This window comes from Plecotus auritus (assembly GCF_963455305.1).
Source record: "Plecotus auritus genome assembly, chromosome: 14".
In the NCBI taxonomy this organism is placed as follows: domain Eukaryota; kingdom Metazoa; phylum Chordata; class Mammalia; order Chiroptera; family Vespertilionidae; genus Plecotus; species Plecotus auritus.
In genome coordinates, this window is record NC_137780.1 from 10,548,170 (window position 1) to 10,569,557 (window position 21,388).

Consider the following 21,388-nt stretch of genomic DNA (forward strand, 5'->3'; position numbering starts at 1 on the left):
ATGATGCAGCTGCTGTCACCTGACACTCTGCTTCTGGTTCCCAGACACCAGCTGCTCCCCATGCCTCGCCCATCGCCCAGGACGTCCGTGGTGTTACCTCGGTGTGAAACCGCCTCTGCACTTTCCCGAAAATGCAGCATCTCCAGGCTCCTTGACGCGTTGGCCTCGTGACTTACGTAGGATGCTCTGTCGGGAGGAGGATGCTTTTCTGTAAACATGAATGGCCTGGCTCTCTCCCTGAGCTGGGGCCTCTTGTTGCACATCACGGAGACCTTGATCTTGGCCTATTTTGCGCTCATCTCCTGGGCTGACTCGCAAGGCCTCTTCCCGAGGCTGGAGAATGTGGGAGCCTTCAAGACCGTGTCTGTCGTGCCAACCCATGCCACGTGCGGACTCCCAGACCACAGCACGTTTTGCCATAGCTCTGCGGTCGCCGAAAGTGTCCAGTCCTGCACCCAGAGGCTTTGTGTTCAGGATTGCCCCCACAGATCTGCACCCCCAGCCTACACGGCCCTCTTCTCCGCAGGCCTGGGGGGCTGCGTGGCTGCAGACACACAGGATCTACGCCCCGACTCCCCTCAGAATTCCACGAGTTTTGTGTTCGGAAATCACACGAGCTGCATTTCTTCTCCTTCTCCTCCGAGGCTGGCGGCATCATTTACGTTGGCTGTGTGGTTGAAACCTGAACGGAAAGGTGTAATGTAAGTAGTCGAGTGAGTGTACGCTTTCCCGGGAGCCTGAAAAATCAGTTGTAGCAAAGATGCTTACAACTCGAATTCCAGACCAGAAATGAAAGCTGGAAGTTCGTTTAGCTCCACCTTTGTCTTAGCCGTCAGAGCAGACTCAGGCTCAGTGAGTTTTAGGACATGGGGCTGGTAGTACAGAGAATTGATATTTTCAAAGTTTTGGTCGAAGTTTGCATAAATAATCTGCTCCTATTAGAGTATGAACTTGTCATTAGGCAGGTAACTCTCTGAGAGTTTAGTGTTTCAGGCATCTGTGTGTGTTTCAGGTATCCTTGCTTTCCCAAGAAGAGAAGTTTGTTTGACTCATGGGAAATGCCCAGTGTTCTGAGTTGAATAAATGAATAATCCTCCATCCTTGAAAAAGGCATAACTTTTGGCCCTTTACCTTGTAGAGTTTTCATCTCTTAGGAAATATGTAGGGAAGCATGAAAGATTCTCAAAAGCTTTTATATCATGGATCCCAGTAGAGATGCCTTCGGTGAATTTGGAGTGGGGCTTCCTTAACCTCATGTCTTATCAGTTCATATGATCACATGTTTTTCATTCTGTAATAGTCTCTAAAACTGATATCTAATGTGTTTTCCTAAGTGTCTAGACTAGAGCCAATCTGGAAATCGGAATAAGTAGGACAGTCTGGAGGCCTATTTTCTTATCTTTTGTCTTCCCATAGGGCCTTTGTCTCTTCCCCATGTGACATTTTTATTGTGTGAGACTGTTGGCCAAATACCTAAAAACTTGGGAAACAAACCAGATAAGTCTTACAATCTCATAAACAAATAGGATTTAGATGTCTTGGGTGTTTGGTTTTAATTTGCCAAGTGAGAGTTGGCATATTTTCATTAAAAAAAAAATTGGGAGTGAAAATCATCACAAACCATCATCTCAATTTCTGTGTCACCCCTAAAAGAACACCCTGCTTTCTTACTATTTGAATTGTCAGTAAGTCCAACCAACTCAATTTACGTAACTAGAGTACCATCTTTAAAAACGATCTCTTGACAAGTATGAGTAGGACAAAGTATTTTTTTTTCCAAAGGATATATCTGTACCAAACACATCTCCTATTGGCATCACTTTTGTATAAATAAGACAGAGGAGTATTTATAGAGGCCATAGCACATGGCTTACAGTTTTGGGAGTTCTACCCATCAAGGTCATTTTCATTCTCAAAACAAAAATACCTGTGGGAATTGGGGAAATTTCGGAGTGTTTGCACTAGATAAGTAAAACAAACAAAACTCGGATTATCCAATTATTGTTTATCCAGGAGCAGAATAAATCCAGTTCCTAAATATTTTGCTACCTGCCTTCCTCTCACATTCATTATCTACTAAAGCTAGTATGTTTACAAACAAACAAAATGCAAGGAAGATAATAACATATTAAGAAATGCATTTTCAGTAAGCTTGGGGAAATAAGCCTGCATTTGGTAAGTGCATCCTTGAGTAATGGTCAAATGCTAACTTGTAGATTAAAACTCAAGAAAAAGGAATAGAGGCAATTTTTTTCTTAGATTGTTTAAGACTTGGAATCATGGAATAAAGAGAGGCTCTTTCATTTCCAGTGACTTAGAAATAACCACCCAGTGAAGGGTTAAACAAATCATAGTAGAATTTCTATAAAACCTTATTTCTACTTTATATAAAACATTTATATCAACTTAATCTATTTGCCCAAAATATATACTTACTCTCTTAACTTTATCACCAAATATATGTACAAAATATCCTATATAATAAAAGCCTAATATGCTAAGTATCCAGTCATCCAGTTGGACATTCAAGCAATGAAAGCATAATATGCTATTGATATGCTAAGGTCACTCAATTGCTCGCTATGATGTGCACTGACCACCAGAGGGCAGATGGTATGACCGGTAGGTTAGCTTGCTGCTAGGGTCCAGCCGATTGGTACTGAGTGAGAAGGGCCGACATGCCCTGGAGCACTCCTGCAGTCCCTCCCCAGCTGGCCAACCTCCCACGTCCCTCCCTGGCCCTGATCTTGCACTGGTGGGGTTCCTCAGCCTGGCCTGCACCCTCTTATAATCTGGGACCCCTCAGGGAATGTTGGAGAGCCGGTTTTGGCCTGATGGCGGAACGACCTGTTGCTATGACGTGCACTGACCACCAGGGGACAGACACTCAGTGCAGGAGCTGCCCCCTGGTGGTCAGTGCGCCCCCACAGGGGGAGCACCACTCAGCCAGAAGCCAGGCTCATGGCTGGCGAGTGCAGCAGCGGTGGCGGGAGCCTCTTCTGCCTCCACAGCAGCCTCCACAGCCTGCACATCAGCCTCTCCCACCTCTGCAGCAACACTAAGGATGTCCAACTGACAGCATAGGCCTGCGGGGAGCCTCAAACATCCCCCGATGGCTCCCAGATTACGAGAGGGCACAGGCCAAGCTGAGGGACCACCCCCCCTCCTGAGTGCATGAATTTCGTGCACCAGGCTTCTAGTTATAAAATAATGGCAGTAAAATAATGACTATTAAGTGTTCTCTAAGCTTACTCTTTCGTCTAAACTCCAGGAAATAATAAATGCAAGTGAGAAGGAATAGTTTGTGAAAAGTGCTATTTAAGGAAAGTTTTAAAACATCTTTAGCAATAATTCTTGGTTGGCCCAATCTTACATTTGCCCCTTCAATGCTTCCAACTCCATTTGATCTTTAACTTATCTCAGAAAACTTGTGATCTTAAGGGAAGACAGATTGATTAGTGTTATTAGAGAGGTAGCACCATGTATTAAGAGAGCTCAAAGGAAGACCCCTTCTACAATCTTGAGCTGGGAGGGCTCAGGCATAATGATGGAGATGTCTGGGCTGAGTGGGAGGCAGCTGCATGAAGAAAGGGACCCAGACTCTTCCAATACCTGATGGAATTCTCCTACCTGGGTGTACCACCTTCTTGAGTTCTCATCTGTGAGATGCATGCTGATGACCATCTTCAACAGCTAGTCATTCCAGGAGATGTTGATGGCTACTGTCAGTGATATGGCTCTTTATTTATTTACTAGAGGCCCAGTGCACAGATTCGTACACCAGTGGGGTCCCTCAGCCTGGCCTGCACCCTCTTGCAATCTGAGACCCCTTGGGGGATGTCGGACTGCCGGTTTTGGCCCGATCCCTGCAGGCCAGGCTGAGGGACCCCACCAGGTGCACGAATCCGTGCACCAGGTTTCTAGTATGCATATAAGATCTTTGGTTAATCTCTTCCTGCCTTCCTCCTTACCCCCTTCCCTCTGAGATTCATCAATCTGTTCCATGTTTCCATGCCTGTGCATTGAGCGTTTGCCCCCTGGTGGTCAGTGTGCATCATAGCTACCATAGAACAGTTGCTTAGGCTTTTATATATATAGATTTTTAAATGTATTTTTATTGATTACAGAGAGGAAGGGAGAGGGAGAGAGGAATAGAAATATCAGTGATGAGAGAGAATCATTGATCGGCTGCCTTCGGCAAGCTCCCTATTGGGAATTGAGCCCACAACACGGGCATGTGCCCTGACCAGGAATCGAACTGTAACTTCCTGGTTCATAGTGTGAAGCTCACACACTGAGCCATGCTGGCCAGGTGTGATATTGCTCTTTTAACAGCAGATCTTTGGGAATAATCCACTTAGGAGGCAACTAGCAAGCATTCATAATCTGCCTCTGCTAAAAAGTTGATTTGCTGAGGTTGAGATATGAGAGGAATGGGGCTTAAGTGGACCCAGAATGGCCAGAAGTACACAATGATATAATTAATATTTAAAAAAATTATATTGAACATAAGCCAATATAGAAAATAACAATGATAAAAATAAAAATGCCACGAGCCTATTTAAAGGGATGAGAAAAGAGTATCACTGTGATTAGGATAGAGGTGATTTAAAAATAATAATAATTTGATAACCGGCCTGACTGAAGACTATTTTCTGAAAATTCTATTTATTAGAATATTATTTCACTATGTTCTCCAAATATTGGATGATCCTTCATCCAAGATCAGTGCCTTGGGCTGTGTGTGTGGTCAGGGTCAGCCAGCCAGTCATCTTACAGACACCAGCTTTGGCTTCTGGCTGGTGGCCAACAAGGAGGTAGACTATAGTGGTCAGTTCCCCATTTCACCGTGGGAATTACACAGAGCTGTTTAACCTGGCATCTACCTATGAACCAGGAGGTCACAGTTCAAATCCCAGTCAGGGCACATGCCTGGGGTGCAGGCTTGATCCCCAGTGGGGAGCATGTTCGAGACAGCCGATCAATGATTCTCTCTCATCACTGATGTTTCTTTCTCTCTCCTCCTTCCTTCCTCTCTGAAATTAATGAAAATATATTAAAAATAAATAGAGCTGTTTAGAGCCCTCTATGGATAGTAAATTTTCTTTGCATTAAGAAAAAGAAAAGATGTGCACTGGTGACTCAATACCTAGGGTATGATTGTGCTGCTGCTTATAAAAGAAATAGCAGAAGAACTAATGAACCCAGCAGCTGAATGTTAGTTTTTGCAGGATGATTCAGCCCCTTCCGTTTGCCCCATGAATGTCTAATAAAGGGTGCTGTGGTTCTGGGGGATATATTACCAATAAGAACTCTGCTTTTTAAATTGAAATGAGAGGGCTTCTCAATCGGAATAAAGCTTGCTCTGAAAATGTGCGATGCCTTAGCCTGTCTTTTGGCCGGATGCTGACCTTTTTTCTCTCCGGTTGCTTCCCAAGGTGTATTATAGAGAAGATGGCGCACGGGCAGATTGTGTTCAAACTTACAGTGTCGGAGGAAGAAACCACGTTTTATTATCGCACAGTAAATGGTTTGCAGCCTCCAATAAAAGTAATGACACTGGGGAGAATTCTTGTGAAGAAATGGATTCATCTGAGTGTGCAGGTGAGTAAAATAAAACATATTTAACATTTGGTTAAACATACCAATCTGTCTTCCTTTCTTTCCTTTCAATGGCATCTTCCCACAGGATCTGAAGCCGGTTCTTTTTAGCTTTCAAGCATGTGCAAATGACGACTCAAGAGAATCGGTATTTAAATGACCTAATGATGCATCTCTTGATATACCAGCATTGTCCCCTCAAAATTGCTGCAAAAACTCCCACAGAAGCTTAGGACAATGCTATCTGGAGTAATAATACCCTCGTGAAATTTTTGTTGCCTTGGGTTAGTATATTTTCTCTTGTTCAGAAATGCGTGAGGGCTGTTTTTGGTGTCCAGAATTAATGTTACTGGTCGCGGCAGTGTGGAAAGCCCTGCCTGGCTTTCGCAGCTGCCTTTTGCAGATAGCATCTGATGATGGGAATAAAATTTGGCTGTTGCATTAAAATGCTGACCTTAGGACTAATGAACTTGACACATAAGACACTCGGAAGGTGTTATATGATTACTTTAGTTGTCAGCCACAGTTTGTATTAACCTTAGAAGCTGCTAAAGGCTGAGATAACTGTGAGATGTCTGTTAGTTTATGGTTCCCGGAAGAGACAGGGTTTATCCTCTCAAGTCTGCAGGGCCCTGGCATGGCCCGTGCGGCTAAGAGTGAGCCTTGCCCCTCATGCCAGAGGTCCTGTGTGTGCAGTTCTCAGCATATGTTCCCATCCGGGCATCCGGACAGTGGTCCTTGTGAGCCCCGTTTGCACCAGGGGGTATTTATATCCCCGTTTTAAAATAAGAATAACATTTGATTTCTCACATTTTTATCCCACCCAGAAGCAGGGAGCGAGTGGACTTCCTTATGCCCTTGAGGATTGTGGTCTGGGTTTTAGAGTCTGTTTCAGCAGAGAAATGGTTCTTGGTGATATACGTACACTTTGTCCATATCTTTGTTGTGCCTGGTTGTAAATGAAATCGTGCCATGTATTTGCATAGCTGTGCATGAAAAGCCTTGGGAAGAATGTTTAAAATAGCAATGCAGAGAGGCAACAATGGTTGATTTCTATAGGAAGGTATTGGTGAAGTGACATTCAATCAGCATGTTCCACCTTATCTACTCAGCTTTTAGTTAGGATGTGAGTTTAGCACATGCGCTTGGCAGGGAGCGATATTTCTAGGCCACCAGCATTGAAAGGACCTGCAAAGAGGTGGTCACGTCTGATCCCAGAGCAGATGGGTTCAGTTGGTCGGAGCTTACCTCTCACTGTTCAGTAGTTAGCAGAGAGGGGCCTAATCTGTCCTTTATCTCCAAATGGTCCATTCTAGCCACTGACTAGTACCACAGGACTGGGTTATGGTGTGAAAAAGGTGCAAATAGAAACTGCCAAAGAAGCGGAATCTGCAGGAGATGTCAAATCAATATGTTTTCATATGTTGGTATCAACGATGATAAAAAAAATTCTTTTGACTTGCCATTAAAATGTTGCCTTGTCTGTGAGCCTGTGCCATGTGTTGGCAGCGGTGGCTGATTAAAAGCCATCTAAATGGGAAGAGGGGACCAGGACCGAGTCCCTCTGTGGGAGTAAGAGGCTCTTAGAGTGCCTCTTGAGATCAGCATTATCTTCTCAATACACGTCAAATATGAGTCCTTTCCTAGTTTAGGCAAAACTTCTTCATAAATCTTTAAATCTTACCCTTCTTTCAAGGAAAGGTTAAAGTACTTGTGATTTAATGAGTCCACTTTATTTCTTAACTGCCTGACTACCAAGAGAAAACTTGTCCTTTCCAATTTGTACACTTCTATTTATTTTTACATATGTTTTCCCCCCATTCTACATTTTATGTTAAAACTATACAACTAAGCACTCATGGACCATGAGAAAAACCATGCAGATCGGCCTTGTATTCATCTGGCCTTTACTGACAGATTCAGGGGTATCCCAGCATTATGAAAATCTTGATTCATTCACATAAAAGTGAGAAGCACCATTATTTATTCTTAATGGGAGATCTGCATAGGGTTTCTGTAGTGGACACCAGTCTCAATATTTTGAAGATACTATAAAATGTATAGTAATTCATTTTATAGACATTGAATAAGGAATATGCTCATTCCTATCCTATCCAATGAAAAAGTAATATGCAAATTGACCATCACTCCAACACACAAGATGGCTGCTCCAATGTGGTCAAAGATGGCTGCCCCCATGTGGACACAAGATGGCCGCCACAAGATGGCCAGCAGGAGAGGGCAGTTGTGGGCGATCAGGCCAGCAGGGGAGGGCAGTTGTGGGCGATCAGGCCAGCAGGGGAGGGCAGTTGGGGGTGACCAGGCCAGCAGGGGAGGACTGTTAGGGGTGACCAGGCCAGCAGATGAGGGCAGTTGGGGTCAACCAGGCCAGCAGGGGAAGACAGTTAGGGGTGACCAGCCCTGCAGGGGAGGGCAGTTAGTGGTGACCAGGCCAGCAGGGGAGGGCAGTTAGGGCCAATCAGGCCAGCAGGGGAGCAGTTAGGTGTCTATCAGGCTGGCAGGGGAGTGGTTAGGAGGTGATCAGGCTGGCAGGCAGAAGCGGTTAGGGGCAATCAGGCAGGCAGGCAGGCAGACGAGTGGTTGGGAGCCAGCAGTCCTGGATTGTGAGAGGGATGTCCGACTGCTCGTTTAGGCCCAATCCCCCTGGTGGATATCGGGCCTAAACTGGCAATCAGACATCCCTGAGGGGTCCCAGATTGGAGAGGGTGCAGGCTGGGCTGAGGGACACCCCCCCCCCCCGTGCACGAATTTCGTGCACCGGGCCTCTGGTAATGTTATAAAAAGAGTGGGAAGGACACAAGATTAGGCGTAGGGAAACCTGAGTTGTTCCCCCTACTGTGTAGTTGTAAGAAATTCTCTTGACTCGGTTTCTATGGTTGTGCAGTAAGAGGCTTGGACTGGACGGACTAAACAAGGCTTCCTTGACTCTTACATAAAGACACAGCGGGCTGTGCAGTGAGACACAGTGTATGGAAGCGTGGAAAGCTGCTGGGCAGGGTGTCTGGGTGAAGTGACAGCGAGCTCCACACGCAGCCCACGCCAGGCTGGCTGTTTTCTGCTTTCCCATGCTGCCTGGTATTTACACAGAAACACTGTTTGGAGTAGATTTTATGGCCAAGATATGGGCAAAGGCAGCTTGTAATCGTTTCACCGTAGAACTGCAAAGAATATATTTTCATACGAAATGTAACTTACTGTTGCATTATTATGTAGCATATGCACATTCTGTTTGATTTTGGGATTAGAGACTTTCACCATCGCTAGGCATGGGCTAGAACACATAATTGATAGTCTGGTTTAGTCAAATTGAGAATTGCAAATCTGTAATTAATGTGTATGCATATTTTTACTTATGCTCCAGTGTGTCCACAAATCAATCAATTTATATGGGGTGTGGGTGCCCGTGTGTGTGTGTGTGTGTGTGTGTGTGTGTGTGTTTATAAAAAACACATCTTTACTCATGGAATTGGCTCAGAAACTTGAATTTAACTTACAGAGACTTGGTGACATGAAATTAATGGACAGATTTGACCATACACCTTACCTCAGACAGTTCACTCCATATCAGCTTTCTATCAGCAAAACCAGAGTTCAAATTTTCCAAATTTGGGGGGGGGAAATGATTTTTTAAACTAATTAGATCCCTTGGCAAAAAAAAAAAAAAAAAAAAAAAAAAAAAGGTGAGCCAGTGAGTCTGAGCATTGAAAGTCTAATTTCCTAAACAAAAATGCGGAGGTTACAGTAATGGATCTAACAGCATTGCGAATGCGAAGACTCCACCTGTTGGAATATGATTAGTTTTTAAATTAATATTCATTCAGAGACTTGCATCTGATGCAATTGCCAATTTAAATTTCACTTTGGGCTTTAATATATTGGCTATTTCAAATTATATCAAGCTGAAATTTGTTAGGTCGTATTTTTTGTCCGAAAACTGGAAAAAATCAATTCAGTCTTTTTATTATCAAACAGGGAACACTGATTGCATTGGCTGATATTTTTGAGCCCAGTTTTTGTATATCAGTATATGCTGTCCGTATTAAAGAGATCTGTTTTGAGTTTCTTTTTTTAAAATGGTTTGAAATACATAAGAGATGATACTTGAACAGTTGGTTGTGTCTTGGTTGAAAAAGAAAAGGCAGCTTAGAAGTATCTTACATTTAATTGCATATCATTTAAAAGGAAAACCTCAGAGTGTCCTATGAAAATACTGTTTTCCCCTAAGCAGCTCCACACTCACGTATCTTATAGGGTACATAGCATCGAAGAAGCACAGTATGGTAACCTCATTGTAATTGTGCTGAAATGCAGTGTAACAGTTATTAAAATTAGAAACGGATAGATCCTGCAACTGTGGAAATAAAAGGTTTAGCAGTGGGTTTGTTCACATTTCCTGTGCTATTCTGAAGGCTCCTGATACACTGCCAATTCAAGAGCCACAGATGATATTAACTACAGTAACATAACAAAAAGAGCAGTTCTAATCTGATACAAAGAAGGCTGAAATGCATGGGTAAATAAAGTTTTGGGGATCAATAGATGAAGCACAGGAGTTTCATAATCATAGTTTGTTCATGAAATATGTTCTTTTGATTTATGTATTCAATCTGAAAAAGGAAAACTATTGATAGTTCTGGAGAAAAAGAAAATGCAATTTAACCAACATTTGCTAGAATAGATAAACCAAGTCTCTCAATTAATCTCTGCAGTATATGCCCAGGTGCACACTTTGTAAAGGTATTTCCATGTCTCTATTGATTGGGGGATCATAAAACGTCTGTGCAGCCTTCAGTGAGCGGTATGTCCTGGGATTCCCATGGGAGCACCACGTCAGCCCCCACCCCGTGAAAAATTCAATCCCTATCATCGCGTTAATACTATTCATTGCTTTTAACTATAACTGTGTATATGTGTCTGTATTTGTAAAATATTGTTAATTTGTGCAAAGCCTTCTGTTTGTACTCAGCCAGCTTAATATCACCCAAGTCAGTTGAATAGCTTTAATTATGCACAATAAGTAAAGATCAATAGACTTTCACAAAGCTTTTCACAATAATCAGTTAAAAATAATGATGATAACAGCTGCCATTATGGAGTACTGATTAGATGCACTGTATTAAACATCGTAATGCTTAATTTTCAAATGTTAATGATAGTTCTGTGACATTGGCGTATATTTGCTCCATTACAGAGATGACAACAGTGAGCCTCTGGGAGGTTAAATTATCTGCCTAAATTTAGTCTCAAGTTTCTGTGCACAATTCCAGCTGACCTGTAACTGAAAAAAATACTAAAGTGCCGTGAACCTGGGTCACCAAGATTTATCAGCAAGTCCTTTGCCCTCAGTCTCCCCTTTCTCCCACCACCAAGTCCTTGGATTTTAATTCCTAAGCAGCTCTGCAAGCTGCCCACTTCTCTGCATACCTCCCATGGCCACTGCCGTGCAAGGAGGGCATATCTCACTGGGGCCCTGAGAGTGACGTCACGACCCTTTAGTTTTGTCCTCATGTAAATTGTTTTCCTTCGCTGCAACCAAAATGGTCTTGAGGACAAGGTAATCTGCTCAGGCCAGACCTTCTCTCTCCCTTCTCTGCCTCCCTCCCCATATCCTGTTCCTGCACAAAACCTTTCAGTAAGTCCCATCGGAAACATGCGAACATGGCCACCAGTGCTCTTTAAAAGATAGCGTCTCCCACCCGGCCGGTGTGGCTCAGTGGTTCCCTGTTGAGTAACTACCTGGGCCAGCAAGGTGTGTCCTTTACTGTCTGAGCTTATGGTCAGTACTGCAGTTGGTAGGGAGCCTTGCCTTTCAGGGGGGCAAGTAGAGGATTAATTCTCAATTATAAATACAGACTTGATGCAAGGGCAGCATTGAACTTGGCATCAGCATGTCAATATTTTAGCTAATTTACAGGGCCATGAACACTTCAGGGGAAAGAAAAATGGTTCATGTTTCATAGGAAACCCAGGCTGGAGCGAGGGGAGATGGCACCATTTGTACTCTTTTACGTGTCGATTCTATTCATCTTGGCAGGTATATCTTCCTGAAGCCACTTGGTAATTGAAAAGATGCTTGTGAACCCTCCAGATGTGTCTCCCTCCACGTCACAGCACCCTGGCCTTGGTGCACACCTGACGTGTGAGTGGGGGAAGCCAGTCACCATGAGGCAAAGGCAGCTGTCTTTATTCGCAGAGCTCCTGGCTACGCGTTCTCCTGTCACCATACGTCGTTTGACGTTCATTTGCACCATGTGTAACTGGCTCATGTAGTGATTAAAATAATAAGCAATGCTTGATCATGTTTAAAATAAATACCAAGGATAAATTCTTCTATTAATTAGTGAGAGCTTATCCAAATTAGCATTTGTAATTATGAACTCTTGTTCATTTTTGTTGCAGCCTATTGGATATCCTGGACTAAATCATTAACGCTAGTGTAACTAAGCATTAATGATAGCTGGCTTAATTTTTAAGTATAGTGATAGCACTTAGCCTAATAGCGACACATTTTAGATACTATATCAAACAGCATCATGGAAGATGCACGTGGAAATTTGGATTTAGCATAAATGAAAACGTGTTAGGTTTGCTTATTGAGCCACATAACAAAACCCAGAATGTGTCCTTTGCAGGCAGAGTTTGATTCAAGGCTTCCTTGCACCCTGACTTAGTGTTGTACGGCTTCCTATTTCCTTAAGTCCCATGACATATCTTTCTTTTGAAAATATTCTCCCTGTCTATAGCTTGTCTTCTTTTCTTTTCCTTTATTTTTTTGTTAATATTTTTCCATTGAATTTTAGAGAGAGTAGAAAGCAGAGGGAGAGAGAGAGAGAGAAACATTGATGTGAGAGAGACACTTATTATTTGCTACCTGCACACGCCCCGACCAGGGCCCAGGAGGATGGAGCCTACAACCAAGGTATATGCCCTTGACTGGAATTGAACCTGTGACCCTTCAGTCTGCGGGCCAGTGCTCTATCCATTGAGCCAAACTGGCTAGGGCTGTAGCTTGTTTTATTTCTCAACATTTTTTTTTCCAGATCAGATGTTTTCAATTCTCCAAGTCTTGACTCTCCTCCACAGTGGATTTGCTTTGGGTCATTTCTCAGAATCCTTAGGTAGTTCCTTTTGTATTCTGTCCAGATTTTTTAGTTGTAATTAGCAGGGGGAGAGAGAGAGACTGATGTGGGCTTACTCCATCAGGGTCAGAATCAGACCTGTGTGGTGCTTTTTAATTTGCAAAGTTATAAAAATTAGTTTTGATCCATGAATATTTCTGATTGCCACTTTCCATATGAAAAAAACACTCAAAAACTGGAAGATTTTTTTAACTTCAGAAGTAAGTGAAAAGCCATGTGACCAGTGACCTAAAACCCTGGAAAAGCTAAACCTTAAGATGTTGAATGTTATTTAGTGTGCTCTGAATTCCAGCCCCTAGCATGCATGTTGTCTTACTTAGGTATCTTGTAGAACTCTCATTTAATTCTTACTTTTTTTTTAAATGTATTCTTTTAGTATTTTTGGAATTTTTTTTAAATTATATTTTCAATTTAAATATTTGCTGGAAATTAATACTTTTTAAAAAGGAGGTAAATAAGGTTGTTAGGGAAATTTATTTTTTACCATATGCAGAAGCCTCTTTTTAGTTCAGTATTCTTTGGTGACACGAGCTGCCACCAAATAGGAGAGGACTCACGCAAGTCCACAGTGTGCTTAGTGGACGATCCTATGCCACTGTGAGGACTGGCCGGGTGTCTCCTGTGGTTACATGGAAGGAGTGGAAGAGAACCTGGTGGCCAGTTCCCTAGTAAACAAGTCACATCCTCTTGCCTAAGGCATTTGGCCTTTGTAAGTATAAAAGACCACAGACACCTCCTGTGCCTGCAGCACTTTTTAAGAGGTCTTGAGGGCGCTGAAGAGAGTGAAGGCAGAGCCCCTGTCCAAGAAGCTGTCTGGAAGAAAAGAAACCGGGTTGGATGTTGGGTACAGATTTGAAGGAAATAATTTTTGAATAAAAGGAGAGATTTAAAAAAACACACAGACATTATAGAACCAAAATTTTAGAATATGTGGAAAAGAGGAAAAAAGGGAAGACAAACCCTACTGAGCCTCCTTAGTGCATATGTAATTCTGTCTACCCCCTCCTCTTTTTCAAGTTTACATTGCAAGGCCATTTGTTTCCCTTAGCTTCATAGGTCAAGGTCGGTCTTGAGGGAAGTACTGGAGATTCCCTGAGAGAAGATGAAGGTTGTTAAAGAAGGAACTAGCATTCTCATTCAGGAACCTGCTACATTCTGGATTGATTTTCTTTATTATTTTTTTTTATGAAGTAGAAAGCTTTGTACTTGTCTTTATTTCCTGTAAAGACTTGTCCTTAACCATCTCTTGGATTACAGCTCTTAAGGGGACCAGGCAGTACTTAGATAACATTTAAAAAATTAACATCAATGTCAGTAGGTTTCCTACTGAGTCCGGGTTTTCCATGTATTATTTTTAGGAGTTCCCTGTGCAGAAGGTACTGATGAGACTACTGAGTCATGGGGAGGTTGGGGATATTTAACAGAGGTGAGCAGAGTATCACAAGCCGTTTGGAAGTCAACACATTTTTCTTGGCGGAAGATAGGCACCGACAGAAAAGGAATGACTGGGGATTTTGTTCAATATAGGATTAAGACCAAGAACTAGAGTTTATGGGCACCAGCAGAATCTGCCCAAGAGGTCACAGCGCCTAAGGGAAGACAACTCTCAGCACGTCACTTAACCTCACTCACCTAGTCCTCTTGTTGGTCTAATGCAGTGCTTATGCAGCAGACTCACCACATGTCAGAAAATATCCGCAAGGCATTGTCTCAAATTGACCCTCTGGATTTCTCCATGCTGCCTGGCTATTATTTATTAAGATGTATTGGGGCAAGTCTCAAATGGTAGGAGAGATAAAAGGCAGATCTGCTAAGTGAGGAAGTGGGGTTGAGCACAATGCCACAGAACTCACACGAATCCAGGAGGACTCCACCTGCCAATCAAACCCATATTCATTTTTTTTTTTAAAAAAAAAAGAAGATTAATAATGGCTTGTTAACTGAGTAAGCTGGCAGATGTTGGGAGGAAAGAGAGGCGATCTCAGGGCATCCATGACGAGGTGATGACTGACTGACCAATCTCAGAAGGTGCTGTGAAGGATCGTCAAGTCCAGTCCATGTGTGTTGTGATGATAGTTGCATCTATATTTAAAGCTTCTGTCACTGGAAGCACTCCTGGTGTTGTCAGGCTGTCTAGTGGGCCGGGCGAGCTGCAACTTCTTGCAATTGAATGTCAATAAGACCAGAGCAATTTTGGTTGATTCATAGCCCCAGCTTAAGCATATTCACTCGCACAGATTACATTTGACAGATAGTTACCTTCAGCTGAACTCGGTGGCGAGAAGCTAGGGCGTGCTCTTGACAGTGAGCTCTGAGTTGATGCCTAATGTTTATTTCATATTCTGTTTTTACCTTCCCTAATACGGCATGTGTAAATCTGTATTTAAATATATCCTCAGCTCATGTTTTCGCCAGCCCACTTGTTACCTCTGGACAGACTGCTGTAATGGCTCCATTTCATTGTTTTAAGAAAAATAACTTGCATGCAATCCAGCTTTAATTTCACCAAATCCAATCAGTAGTGACTAATTTAAAGTGTTTCCTTGATGAGCAGTTGCAACACTATAGCGTGAAATTGCTCAAGTGAGGGAAGAATTCTTACATCTCTAAAAACTTAGTCTTCAACATGGGGTGTGTAATTGTGAATAGCGAGAAAGTATGTCCACATCTCCTTGCCGTATCGCTGTTTGTTTATCTTCTGTCAGCATTGAGGTCCCTCTGTTCTCGAACCTGGAGATAGAATTATCCATTTCAGGAATATTTACCCCTGTAAAATGAATATGGTTTTAAAAACATTCTGAAATGTTTTCATTGAACGATAACATACATATAACCCAATACACTGTAAAAAAAAACAAAAACAAAAGCCACTGTTCCAGCCCAGCCAGTGTTGCTCAGTGGTTGAGCATCGACCCATGAACCAGGAAGTCATGGTTTGATTCCGTCAGGGCACATGCCCAGGTTTCGGGCTTAGTCCCCCATAGGGGTGTGCAGGGGGCAGCCAATCGATGATTCTCTCTCATCATTGATGTTTCTTTCTCTCTCTCCCTCTCCCTGAAATCAATAAAAACATACTTTACAAACAAACAAACTGTTGTTCTTTATGAATATTTAGATTGGGAAAATAATTAAGACTTGGGGTTTTATGTTCAGGAAGAGGTGCAGTTATTGTGTGAATTCAATCTTGTACTAAATTCCCAACTTTTCAGTTACGTTAAATTCGTTAAGATTCTGGCTGGGAAATTTAAAGAACATAGAGATCTTATAACCTGAGCCTCAGTTCTGTACAAATAGCACTGCAAAGGTCTGGAACCCTTTATGTAACTCAGCGAATGAGAGTTGTGTTTGCATCAGACTCAACCTTCCTTGGAAGTAGTGATTTCAAAGCAAACCTGTTCTACTCGTGCATTTCCATCTTTTCTAGAATCTGAGACTGTAAGACATCAAACAATTCAAATTATATAGTTTGCATTTCACACAGAAGAAACACTCATGTGAAAGTTGATAAAATATATTAATTATTTTCTCCACATTTACTGCTATACTTTCTGTCTCACTCTTTTTTAAAACTGACAGTCAAAATTTTTTTTCTCTTTTACTGACAGCTAGTAAATGCACTGACAGTTGAGAAATAAGATGTAAATGTAAGTCACTGTTATTTTGTCCACCTGATACCTGAGCGTTAGGTGGAAATGCTTGGCTATATTTTAAAATAAAAATGAAATGATTTCCAATGGGTCTGATGGGAAGATATATAGAAAAACTGTTCTCTGTAAATAAAAATGTATTAGAGGCAATATTTTAGTGCATTTAGAAATATCACCCTTTTCTCATTAGGCTGTGACTAGTATTTGCATTGAAGAAAATAGGGCAATTATTTAAGGTGTGCATTTACTTTCTGTTCCATTAGCTATAAATCTTTTCAGCATGAAATTAATGGAGAGTTTATAAATGGAGCAGAGGAAGCAGGTTAAGGAGTTACTATCTGATTAAGAATTTTCTCCTGATGAAATATTAGATCCAGGATTTAAATTGTTTTATGCTCATTAGAAAAGTCCTGTTTAGTAAATGTACCCCTTGAAGAAATGCTATCTAAGTGGTTTGGTGTGACGAGTTATCTGTTGGTAGGAGTATGTTGGGTTAACCTGGACTAACTCTTTTATCATACAAGGACTAATTTCTTACTCCCATTAAAGAGTGATTTGCCATTTCTCTAAGTTGTAAGTAACAGCTGAGTTATAAAACATAAGCTAAATGGTAGTGTTCATTTATGTATGACTTAAATGGTATTCACAGGATTTCATTTCATTTTTCCCACCTCAATATTGTCCTTATATATATGGGCATTGGGAGAAGGAGAAGCCTTGGGATTTATAGATTTTTATGTGCAATTATAAGCTGATCAGTTTCATCAAGAAACTTGCCCTCGTTTTACTCGTAATAGATGCTCAAAAAATGGGCCCATAGTTCCTCTTGTTTTTCTCGGCTTGTGTCTCTACTTCTTACATTCTTACCCTTGTACTGAATCACATACAGCTTTGTGAAAATTTGTCATAGAAGATTCAAATAGATTTGCCTTTAAACAGAGGAATTTCACTATCCCTTTGATTGAAGAATACATGGGGAGGCAAGAACAGTCCTGCCTGATAAGTTACAAAAGGCAGGAATTCCCTCACAGAAAAAGCAGCAGGGTTTCCCGGGCAGGGGCTCCAGCCAGTGGTGTCAGCTGCGTAGAAGTTGCTGTGGCCTGTGGAGCACCCTGCAGGTTGTAGCTCGGGCTTGTCCTCCATGTCACTCTTTGATTCCTCTCTCTGTTAACATGGCATTTGCATTTTGCTCTGCCTGAGAACCGGCCTGTGCAAATGCCTGGTGACAGGTCAGAAAGCTGCTTTCATGGTGGAAGTGAGGCGTTTGCTTGTTCACTACGTTCACAATAAAAATGCATCATCCGAGTCTTAAATAACTGGGAATCCCTTTGTGCATTTGCAATTTCCACTTGAAGGCAAAATATTAAAATACAAAGAGTGGGGCACTTTTTACATTACAAAATGACAAAAGCAACCAAGTTAATTGGTTACTGTCAGCAAGAACCAAAAAGCAGCAGAACCAAAAGGCACAACTTTACTGGATTTCCAGTGAAAGATAAAAGCCTTAAGGAGGAGATGCTTACGTATCACTTTAGAGTGATCACCTGAGAATGGAAAACATTTATATGAAAATTATGTGATATTTATCTTTCTCTGACTGGCTTGTTTTGCTTAGCATAATGCTCTCCGGTTCTATCCCTGCTGTTGCAAATGGTAAGAATTCCTTCTTTTTTATAGCAGTGTAGTATTCCATTGTGTAGATGTACCACAGTTTTTTAATCCACTCATCTGCTGATGGGCACTTAGGCTGTTTCCAAATCTTAGCTTTTGTAAATTGTGCTGCTATGAACATAGGGGTGCATATATCCTTTCTGATTGGTGTTTCTGTTTTCTTGGGATATATTCCTAGAAGTGGAATAAGCCAGTCAGAGAAAGATAAATATCACAGGATATCACTCATTTGTGGAATATAATGAACAACATAAACTGATGAACAAAAACAACCAGAGTCATAGAAGCATCAAATAGGCTGTCCAACATACGAAGGAAGGAAGGGGCTGAGGGGGTAAGAGATCAACCAGAGGACTTGTATGCATGCATATGAGCATAACCAGTGGACACAGACTTGGGTTTGGGGGTGGTCAGGGAGAGGTCAGTGGAGGAATAAGGAGACATGTAACACATCCTATATAATAAAGAGGTAATATGCAAATTGACCATCACTCCAACACACAAGATGGCTGCCCCCATGTGGACACAAGATGGCTGGCAGGGGAGGGCAGTTAGGGGCAATTGGGCCGGCAGGGGAGCAGTTAGGCATCAATCAGGCTGGCAGGGGAGGGGTCCCAGATTGGAGAGGGTGCAGGCTGGGCTGAGGGACCCCCCCCCAAATGCATGAATTTCTAGTTAAACAATAAAGAAATTAAATTTTTTAAAAAAGGAGAATTATGAGTACTTGCTGTACACTTGTTTCATTGATTTCTCACCTTGGAGACATACTTTGGGCATCCGTATCATACGTGAAAGTTAGATTGTTTTTGGAGAGAATAATGATAATAATTATATTTCCTGAGTTGAATGTATAGAATTGTGTTGTTTTTTACTGTAAAGAGCCAGGTAACTGGATCATGCCAGAAGGTAGTTAATTATGGGCAAAGACTTTTCCCTTTTTCCCATAATGCTTTTCGGCTGACAGCTAGTTACTGTGTGACTCAGGCTTGGTTCTCAGGAGATGTGGACAAAAGAGAAGGTCAGAGGGCCAGGAGAGCCTGATGTACTCAAGGAGACATTTGAGTTGGATTCTCACACCAGAGTCTTGCCTAATGCAGACAGTGTAATAAAGGGGGAGAGGGAAGAGGGAGGGAGGGCGGGTGGAGATGTCTTTTTAGGTTAAATGTTCAAATAAGGTCCTTCACTTCTGTCTCTGTTAGCACAGGGCATTGCAAACCCTGTGACACATTTTGGAAGTGTTGCTTTAAAATAGACTTTAACACTTGAGGATCTGCATAGGGTATTATTGAGTGCTTAATAGATCCGTGTCTACCTACTGAAGTCACTGCCCAGGCAGGATCTACCTCATTAACTGCTAAGGTATTTTGGCCCGCCTGGAGAGTGCAGACTGGACTCCCACAACTCTTATACCCAAAACTCCTGGTCTCATCTATAATAATAAAAGCATAATATGCTAATTAGAATCGATGTCCTTCCGGATGACCTTCCAGATGAAGCCAGGGCTGCTAGGGAAACCCAGGTCCCGGGTGCCAGAGTGAAGCCGGTGCCAGCAGCCAGGAGAAGGAAGGCCTACTCTTGCACGAATTTTGTGCATCGGGCCTCTAGTAATTATATAATGTTCTGTATCTGAAGAAAATCGCCTAAATGGCATAATGTTGGTCTTGGGTAGTTTAACTTGCATGGGATACTCCATGCAGGAAAATTTGGTCTGCATTGAAGGTCTTTTTTATTTTTATTTTTTTAAAATCAGGTCGGCTTTATCCAAGTAAATTGTGAAAAGGGGAAGTAGAAGCAAAGTCGTTAAAAAATGGATGCCAGAGCCTGACTGGTGTGGCTCAGTGGTTGAGTGCTGACTCATGAACCAAGAGGTTGCTGGGTCTGTTCCCAGCCAGCGCACATGCCTAGGTTGTGGGCTAGATCCCTGGTAGGAGGGGTGTAGGAGGCAGCTGATTGGTGATGTTTCTCTCTCAGTGTTTCTATCTCTCCCATTCCCTTCCTCTCTCTCTCTAATCAATAAAAACTTACTTTAAAAAAATGGATGTCAGAGTTTGTTGTAACTGCCACATGTTGTTGTTTTGAAAGCTTATTGCTTGAATCTGGTCGCCTAATTGCTAGTACTGCGTTCTTCTGATGGTAATGTGAATGTTTAAATTACCTCTCTTACTTTTCCCCAAATCTTTGCCCAAATTGATGACACCATCTCAGGTTTTGTTGTTGTGAAGGGGATAAAAGAAAGGAAACTAACTGTTGGCAAGACTCCATTTCAACTTACAAATGACTCTCAGGATCTTTAAGACATCAATCGAGTCCTGGCACAGGTTAGGTTTTGGACTGTTCACAGAATGATTTCCTGTACGTCCATCTATGTGCTGAGAGCTTGATTGATGACCCTCTGATGTGGGGTCAGCAGTGAGTTCACATTCTGGTAGGGCCTTGGCTCACTCCCTGGTAGTGGAAATGGAAACCCACCCTTTTTTATCCTTCCTCAGGCTTCGGGTGACTTCATTGTATGCAACTTTTTATCACTACAATTTAAAGAGATTGAAACAACTGGCCAAGATTTGGGGGAAAGGAGAGGTGATTTAAAATTCGCCACAGAGGGAATGAGCAGCTTAAATGAAAGACTTGGGGTAACTTTGAAGCATCTTCCCATTTTCTTGTGTTTTACCCTTTCCTACAGCTGACTTACTCCCTGTCTCCTCCACTTCCACACTTCACTTAGTTTGGATGAAAATTGAATGGGTTCCTGAAAGTTGCTACTATTACTCTTCCGGGAAATGAGGGAACAGCAGTGAACAACACAGCAAAAGAAAAAGAAAAACCTCTTCTCGTGGAGTATATATTCCGGGCAGGGAAAGGGGACTAACAATAAAAAAGAAAAATAAATAAAATATGCAGTATGTTAGGTGTGGATAAAGAGAATAATTGTATAGGATAGGGCAGTGGTCGGCAAACTCATTAGTCAACAGAGCCAAATATCAACAGTACGATTGAAATTTCTTTTGAGAGCCAAATTTTTTAAACTTAAACTATATAGGTAGGTACATTGTTATTAACTTAACTAGGGTACTCCTAAGCTGGCCTTTGCTAAAAACTCAAGGGGCCAAAGAGCCGCATGTGGCTCGGGAGCCGCAGTTTGCCGACCACTAGGGTAGGGGGTTGGTAAGGATTGCAGGCTGTAATTTAGATCGGGTAGCTAGGAGAGCTTCTGATAAAGTGACATTTGAGAAAGTATCTGGAGGATGTGAAGGAATAAGCCAGCAAGTGTCTGTAGAAATAATGTCAACGAGTGGAAATAGAAAATACAAG

General features: G+C 42.1%; 1 protein-coding gene across 1 annotated transcript in view; it reads left to right on the top strand.

The window, feature by feature from the left end:
• Nucleotides 1-216: 216 nt before the first annotated feature.
• Nucleotides 217-21,388, top strand: part of USH2A (usherin) — a gene marked incomplete at its 5' end in the record, with an annotated part of 419,390 nt that continues 398,218 nt past the window's right edge. Inside the window, 2 exons of the mRNA XM_080650916.1 lie at nt 217-701; nt 5,439-5,604. Of these exons, the coding sequence (XP_080507042.1) occupies nt 217-701; nt 5,439-5,604 (651 nt within the window). The remainder of the gene's footprint in view (nt 702-5,438; nt 5,605-21,388) is intronic.